Raw genomic sequence first — 8,097 nt, 5'->3', positions numbered from 1 at the left:
AAATACCCCCCTGAAAAAAAGTTTAAAAACTAACAAAAACACCCCCACCCACAATACTTGCCGGAATCTATCACAATAGTCATCGAACCACCGAAATAGCCGGTAAAGGCCAGATCTGGCCTTTTTCGGCCAGATCCACAACGGCCAAAGAAATGGCCATCGTTGACTGTCAACGACGGTCAAATCTTGGCTATCATTGACAGACAACGACAACCATATCTTTGGCCGTCGCTTCCGGCTGTCGAAGGCCACAACCAGCCTTGGATCTGGCCTTTTCCAGCCAGATCCGTAGTGGATCTGGCCTGAAAAGGCCATAACGACGCGTTACTACATAGATCCGTCTGGTCTGTGTTGTAACGTAATTTTTTGGCCAGATTCCAGTGGTGATGGCCGGAATCTGGCACTGCAGGTGGTAGGGGTGTTTTTGTTATTTTACAATATTTTAATATATTGGGGTGTTTATTAAATTAGCAAATCTTGGGGGTTTTATCATAAGTTTTTAAATTTTATCTCGTAATACTCTCTTATCCAACCATCTAATACTATCCCCAAAATTTTATCCAAAATAATAAACCAAACGCACCCATAAATCTTTCATTGGCTCCGACCAAACGCCCCAGGGAATTTATGCTATTATATAATTTCTCCTATTATATAATTTCTTAGGGGGTATTTGCCACATAGTTAAAGGTAATTATACCATCAAAGTGCACATATAGACTGTAGTGCCCTAACAGAAATTATTAGACAATTACCAGAATCAGAAATCCCAATTAATTTTGTTGATAGCAATTTCTCTTCCACTTTCTTCTTTCACAGCTCAATCATGGGTTCAGGTGTTTCTCTTTCACAACCTTCAATTTTTCTTCTAATTTCATGTTTCCTTCAATTTTTACTGTAACTTACTCTTTGCTTTTCAATTTGCAGATGCGGATATGGAGGATTATGGGTTTGAGTACTCAGATGAGGAGCCCGAGGAACAGGATGTTGATATCGAGAATCAATATTACAACTCTAAAGGTATTTCGATTTCTGTCAATTTTTTTTTTTTTTTTTGGGAAATTACGAATTGGTGGAGTTTTATCGCGTTCTTTCGTTGGGTTTGTTCAATAGGATAGAGAAGTAACTGAAATAAAATTATTATATTCAGATTTGATCGTTCTATGTTTGAATGTTGAAATTTCTTTTTTATCTAAGGATGAAAAAATGTCGTTTTGTGGGTTTGGAAGGATGTAATATTCTTTTTCTTGAGAGAAAGGTTTAGTGTTTTAGGAAAGATTTTTTTTTTCTTTTTTCCGCAGAAAATTTGTTGCAGACTGAAACATTGTGATTCCTTTTTAACCTCTCCAATTTTTTTTTTGGAAAAATTAATTGATGGGTGTTGATATTTGTGCCATTTATGTACAATAACAGAAGGATGGGGAATTTGAGGAATAAAGTGCATTTTAGATTGGATGTTTTTGATATAATGTATTTGCTTTGTGCATTTTCTTTTCTCTGAACTGTTTGTCGGATTTGAATGGCTTTCGGGTAATTGTGATTGATTAGTTCCTTTGTTTAAGTACTTCTGCTGTAGAAGGTAATGGACAAGGTGATGATATGACGAACTAGGTGTGGAGACAATATTTTAATAGCATAGTAACAAAAGTGTAAACAGGAAAGAAGGGTTTGGTGGGTCAGATCTTATTATTGATGCAGAAGGGGAAAAACGATGTTGTGAGGGAATGGTGTTACTTTTTGATTTTGAAAGAGTTGAAAACTTTAGGGAAGGCCTTGAGATTGTGTGGGACGACATGTCTTCCTTCAAATAACATAATGCATCAGTGTGACCATTTTGAAGTAGATTTTTTGCGCATGTGGATTTTGCAACCTGTAGGAGTGGGCAGTCTCATGATATGATGAACTATGCGTGGTTAATAGCACAGCAGCAAAAGCTGAAATAGGTTAGGAAAGGGGTCATTGGTTTAGATCAGATTATTGATGCAGAAGGGAGAAAAATGTGTTATGGGAGAATGATGTTACTTTGTGATTTTGAAAGAGTTTTTTATTTTAGGGAAGGCCTTTTTGCTGTGTCTTGAACTCATGCCATATGATAATGAAATGCACGATTATTACTATTTTTACATCTTCTAGATTTTTAGGCTTATCAAGTATAAATGCATTTGTAAGATAATTTGGAGTTTAATTGAAAACTGGGGAAGGATTTTTTTGGGTACACGCCTCATCAACCTAGGTTCTATAATCGAAGGCTCATTCATCTTTCAAAATCATGCCTTACTATGTGTCTTAATTTTGGAGAAATAGATATACCTATTGATACTTAAATAGTCTACTGTTTCTCTTATCTATAAAAGATCACATGTGGCAAGACTAATGCTTTCGTCCATATTAAATCATACACTGTTGTAGCTTTTCCATTTGCTGAAATTATTTTCTGTCTTGAGGCAAGTTATGATATCTTTAGAGCCAAAATTGAAAGACTTGTTAATCCATATATGGCTTTAGGTATTATTATAAGATTTTTGGCTTAGTAAAGATATTGATTCTGTTTTTGTATGATGTCATACTTTTACCTTTGAAAATATATTGGACTTTCCTTAATATTGCTTTGTTACTCATTTTAGTCTCTTGGTATACCTTGTGTTTTATTCATTCTTTCTAAATATTGCATTTCCTTGACTTTGTCCCAGGCTTTTGCGCTTTTACTCCTAGATGCTTCTAGTGATGAAATTATAGTTTTGCAATTTCTTCTAGATTTTTCATTTTCAAGATATTATCTTTCAGAAGACCAATTTTGGATGATCTTATAATAACATTATTATACTACATTACATAAAATTTCAAATTTTTTCATAAATTTATTTTCCTATGGTATGTATTATTACTATCCTGTATATATTTGTTACCCCTTCTTTCATTCCTTGTAGTCTCTTTGTGGATATCTCATCCACTGGTGTCTGGTGTAAGACATTGTTTTTTCTTTAATAGTTTAATAGTTTCTCAGCAAAAGAATTCCTTATAATTTTTTTCTGTAATATAAGAATAAATAAAAATGTTGAAATCTATATTTTTCCAAAGTTTAACCTTTAGAAGAATCTGGGCTTGATGCTCTCTCTCTCACACACGCACATAGACACTGTATAATTTGGCAATGCTCTTGTTAGTGCCTTCTTAATTAGTTCTTAAGTAGCATATCATTAGCTATTGCTTCTTTTTAACTGTCTGTCTCACATAGTTTCAGAGAAATGTGAAGGTATTCAATGTTGCCTATCTGCTATCCTGTTTTTCCCTTTCTTTCTTTCTTTCTTATGTACTTCACTATTTTATAATATCTTTTCATCCTATTTTTCCATATAGGTCTGGTTGAAACGGATCCAGAAGGGGCACTTGCTGGTTTTGCTGAAGTTGTTGCCATGGAACCTGAAAAGGCTGAATGGTGAGTTTGTATTTACTACTGAGTGAGGTTAGGACTTTGTTACTTGCTGCAGTAGGACTGATCTCTTATTCTTGCAGTATTGACAAATAAAATAACAGAGGCACCTAGCCATAGAAAAACCAACATGTTGGGGTTTCTGTACACTTGAGAGTAACATATATATGTCATTAGCTCATTTTACATATTAGTTCTTGTTTTCGTACTTTTGTCCATCAATTAAGTTACCTGGTTTTGTCTGGGACAGGCATGTGGCTAGGGGTATTTTATGTCTTATATTTTATTCTCTTTGTTTTATTTAGTATTTACATATATATTGACAAAAAATTTAATACTTAGCTCAGGGCTTTGAGCCTTCTATCTCTAAAATTCAATAATTATGTTTTTCTACTATTTCCAGGGGATTCAAAGCTCTGAAGCAAACTGTGAAGCTCTATTATCGATTAGGGAAGTACAAAGAAATGATGGATGCTTACAGGGAAATGCTTACATATATTAAATCAGCAGTGACACGAAATTACAGTGAAAAATGCATAAACAACATAATGGATTTTGTTTCTGGATCGGCTAGTCAAAATTTTAGTCTCCTGCAAGAATTTTATCAGACCACTCTGAAGGCCCTTGAAGAAGCAAAGAATGAGGTTAGTAAAATGACATATGTTTTAGCATCAGAATGGTGCCTTTGCCAAGATGTAATTTATTCTCTGTTGTTTTGTAGAGACTTTGGTTCAAGACAAATCTTAAGCTTTGCAAGATATGGTTTGATATGGGTGAATATGGGAGAATGAGTAAGGTATCCTTTCTTTAATACCTTCTAGAATTTCCACTTTTATTTTGGAATGTTAATTATGAGAACAATTGTGTATACATCCAGATTTTGAAGGAACTTCATAAATCTTGTCAAAGAGAAGATGGTACAGATGACCAAAAAAAAGGAAGTCAACTTTTGGAGGTCTATGCAATTGAGATTCAAATGTACACTGAGACTAAGAATAACAAGAAACTAAAGGTAAGGTTTTTGCAACGCTTGTTTATGTGCTTTAGAGTCTTTACAAATGCTATTTGCACTTTTCTGTTTGGGTAAAATATTTTCTACTTTATATTGGTGTAACCTTGTATTTTCTCCTTTATAAGATTAAATCCTGATAAAAGATTGTGAATTTTTTAATCCATTTCAATAATTTACCTGTTTGTTTCTATAAAATTAAACAAGTAGCAGAAAGTGATTGAAAAGGGATTTTTAAATCTCAAGTCTTGTGGAATGGATTAAGTTTTTATGCAATGACAAAGACCTGAAAATAGACATTGAGGAATATTGATTTATTAACATCGTCTTCTCTTCTCTCTCTCGTGCTCTCCTTTTTGATATTTTGCTTTAGGTTATGATCCAATATGAATTAATAGATGTTGAAGCAAGGATAAAAGTTACTTGAAATTAAAGTTTTTTGAAGATGCAAGATAACATATGGATTTTCCAGGTCAAATATTTGTGTTATTAACTTAAGAATCCCAAGCTAACCTTTTTAATATGTTACAGGTTTTAAGATTGTCATTCCTTTGATGTAAATTTAAGTATTTCTGATCCGAAGTATCCAAATTTCCTTAATTATATTTTCTTTGACTTATTATGATCCAATATTGTCATTCCTCTGATGTAAATTTAAAAGTTCCAATGTGAATATCTCTTAACAACAATGTTTGATATTATAACACCCATGTTACATGTGGGCTTGACAAAAGAATGAGCTTCACGTATGAAATAAAAAGTAACTCAAGGAGGACCCACAGTATTGATCAAGTATGGATTGGCCTTGATATTATGGTCGAGAAATGTACCAGAAAGTTATATAAGAGGTGGGAGTGCCTAATAGGTATATGTGGCCTTAGTTAAAATCTGACAACAAATGTGAGACTCCTTAAGATCCTCTCTCATGTGTACGCCTGATGGAAGAATAGTTTTGACATGAGATGGAAAACATGATGAGTGCCATAGTTTCTCTCTAATGATTTAGTTGAAGGCTCAAAACCTATTTTAAGGCACGCGGATTCTTTCTGATCACTGTTTTAAGATTATGTTAGTTTATGGTTTAATTTGCAATTGGGATCGAGCCGTGTTTGATGAAATGGATTAAATGCAGCAATTGTACCAGAAAGCACTTGCTATTAAATCAGCTATTCCCCATCCGAGAATCATGGGAATAATTCGTGAATGTGGTGGGAAGATGCATATGGCTGAACGTCAGTGGGCAGATGCAGCAACTGATTTCTTTGAAGCTTTCAAGAACTATGATGAAGCTGGGAACCAGAGGCGTATACAATGTTTAAAGTACAAATGCTTTCTCTCTTCTCTTTAATTATTCTATTGTAGTTGATAACCATGTTTTATGTCTTTCCTCTCTCTCTCTCTCTCTTGGTATGCGGTTTTAATATTAAAACTAATAGGTGGAGGCGAGTTCCTTTTTATGATTGATAATGAGATTGTGAATTCGGTAGACACTGAATACATCATAATTGCTGTATTTAATTTGAGAAAATGGAATATGTTTAATTAATTTATAACATTGAGCTTGAGTTGTTTATTCTTTGTATGAGTTTATTGTCTCATGAATGGCCCAAATATTGATTTAAAAAGTTTATTCATCATTTGTCTATGAAATGTTCAGTGCCAATACTGTATAAGAAATTTTAGTTTTCAAAGCAGATGTTTAAGTAGATTATTTTTTTTACAAACACATGGATATCAACTAAATTTAATCGGTTCCTATCAGATAATTGTGATATTTTCTTTCTTCTACCTTATTTTTAACCCTAAAAATTTCTCAAAATAAATAAAAATTCCTAGTTGATGTAAGGATATTGGACGTAGGAGTTGTGCTAGAGCTGTCTTCATGTTTTCTCGTTGTACCTACTATTTTTTTTTATTTTCTTTTGTGTTAGTATTTCTGTAACTAAGGTACTAAGGTATATTTGTATTGTCCTTTGATTATTCACTTCGTATTAATTGTGGGAGCATTAACAGATATCTGGTTCTGGCAAATATGCTGATGGAATCTGAAGTTAATCCATTTGACGGGCAAGAGGCAAAGCCGTAAGTCTCTTAGTTTGCCCTACTACTGAATCCAACATATATTTTTCTTCTCTCTTGATCTGGTTGCTACTTGCAGATATAAAAATGACCCTGAAATTCTAGCAATGACAAACTTGATAGCAGCATATCAACGAAATGAGATAATAGAATTTGAGAAAATCCTTAAGGTACATTTCATGCAATTCAATGTTATTACAGCTTTGCAGTTATATTATATACTTTCTTTCGTTCTCTTTCTTCAATCCCTTTCTGGTCTCCAAATTTAGTTGCTAGTGGGAATTTGCAGAGTAATAGAAGGACAATAATGGACGATCCCTTTATCCGTAATTACATTGAAGATTTGTTGAAGAATGTCCGGACTCAAGTGCTGCTTAAGCTTATCAAGCCTTATACGAGGATCCGAATCCCTTTCATATCAAAGGTAAAGCCAGTGGCTTCTCAGAAAGTGTTCTATCTATATCAGATTTCTTCATAACGCCGTTGAGCTGTTGCTTTTAATATTGTGAGAATTGTTAAACTTGCATATGACATGTAAAGGGAGCAGTTTCTTATTTTTTATGAACTTAATCAACATGATTGTTACGTAGGAGCTCAATGTGCCAGAAAAAGATGTTGAACAATTGCTGGTTTCACTAATCTTGGATAATCGTATTGATGGACATATTGATCAAGTGAACCGGCTCTTAGAGCGTGGCAACAGGTCAGCCTTTCTACTCTTTCATGAATTTCATCCTATCCCACTGAGTTGTAGCTAAACTGTAATTAATAAAATACTCTTGCAGGTCGAAGGGAATGAAAAAGTATACTGCTATAGACAAATGGAACACACAGCTAAGGTCTCTGTATCAAACTGTTGGTAATCGAGTGTCTTGAGTGAGTAAATTGAAGGTGGGATAGTAGGAAAAGTTGTATTAGCTTTTGGATAATTTGTTGATGATTCAGGGGAAAGGTGAAATTGTCTTTTCGGCATTGTCGATTTCAGGAATGGATTAATAATTTTTCTTGTTGGAATCGAAGCACAATGGGAGACAGTGCCATTAGAAGTATGTATCTGGATTCATGTCAAAATGTTGGGTTGATAACAAGTAAATTTTGAAAAAAAAAAATAGTTAAATGGTGAATAGATATGTTTATGATATTGTAAGAATTTTGATTTGGAGAGGAATACCCATTAACAAGCTGATAATCTGGCCTTGGGGTTGTGAATGAGCTTGGCTCTATTTTGTTTATGTTGTTGGCTTGAGCTCAGCTTAGTATATGATTTAATTTGCTTAGTTAATGATGTAAAATGATTTTTAAGAATACAAAGGTTTATCTATGTTGGATGGATTATTTTAATCCTTTTACTGTAAATCTAACAACAGTAATATCGATTATGTAATTTTATTCAAAAGTAGCCAATTTTGAAAAGTTTCTCACGATATAGCCATAACTCATTTTGAAAGACGAAAGTACACCCGTTCATAATTCCAAAAAGTTCTTAATTAAAACTCATTCTTCAAAACTTTATATTCTGATTTGAAGGAAGTGTTATTGAACGATTTTGTTGGTAAACGTTCCACAAGTATGTTATTAA

The 8,097-nt window shown here is 33.5% G+C and overlaps 1 protein-coding gene across 1 annotated transcript; it reads left to right on the top strand.

Annotated features, from left to right (window-relative positions):
• Positions 1–703: 703 nt before the first annotated feature.
• Positions 704–7,803, top strand: LOC116138207 (COP9 signalosome complex subunit 2). The gene is made up of 12 exons (XM_031423928.1): positions 704–836; positions 928–1,020; positions 3,358–3,436; positions 3,834–4,074; positions 4,152–4,226; positions 4,308–4,442; positions 5,572–5,759; positions 6,453–6,521; positions 6,598–6,688; positions 6,808–6,942; positions 7,109–7,221; positions 7,304–7,803. The coding sequence occupies exons 1-12, from the start codon at positions 827–829 to the stop codon at positions 7,392–7,394; spliced, it is 1,320 nt and encodes a 439-aa protein (XP_031279788.1). The 5' UTR covers positions 704–826; the 3' UTR covers positions 7,395–7,803.
• Positions 7,804–8,097: the final 294 nt, after the last annotated feature.

This window comes from Pistacia vera, unplaced genomic scaffold (genome assembly GCF_008641045.1).
Source record: "Pistacia vera cultivar Batoury unplaced genomic scaffold, PisVer_v2 Contig339, whole genome shotgun sequence".
In the NCBI taxonomy this organism is placed as follows: Eukaryota; Viridiplantae; Streptophyta; class Magnoliopsida; order Sapindales; family Anacardiaceae; genus Pistacia; species Pistacia vera.
The sequence above is the reverse complement of the archived record's forward strand: the minus strand, read 5'-3'. Positions and strand labels throughout refer to the sequence as shown.

Bases quoted from the DNA above. Each gene is read 5' to 3' on its own strand.
- LOC116138207 (XM_031423928.1), top strand. The intron at 4,075-4,151 runs GTTAGTAAAATG...GTTGTTTTGTAG, and splicing joins TTGAAGAAGCAAAGAATGAG to AGACTTTGGTTCAAGACAAA. The intron at 4,443-5,571 runs GTAAGGTTTTTG...GATTAAATGCAG, and splicing joins AGAATAACAAGAAACTAAAG to CAATTGTACCAGAAAGCACT.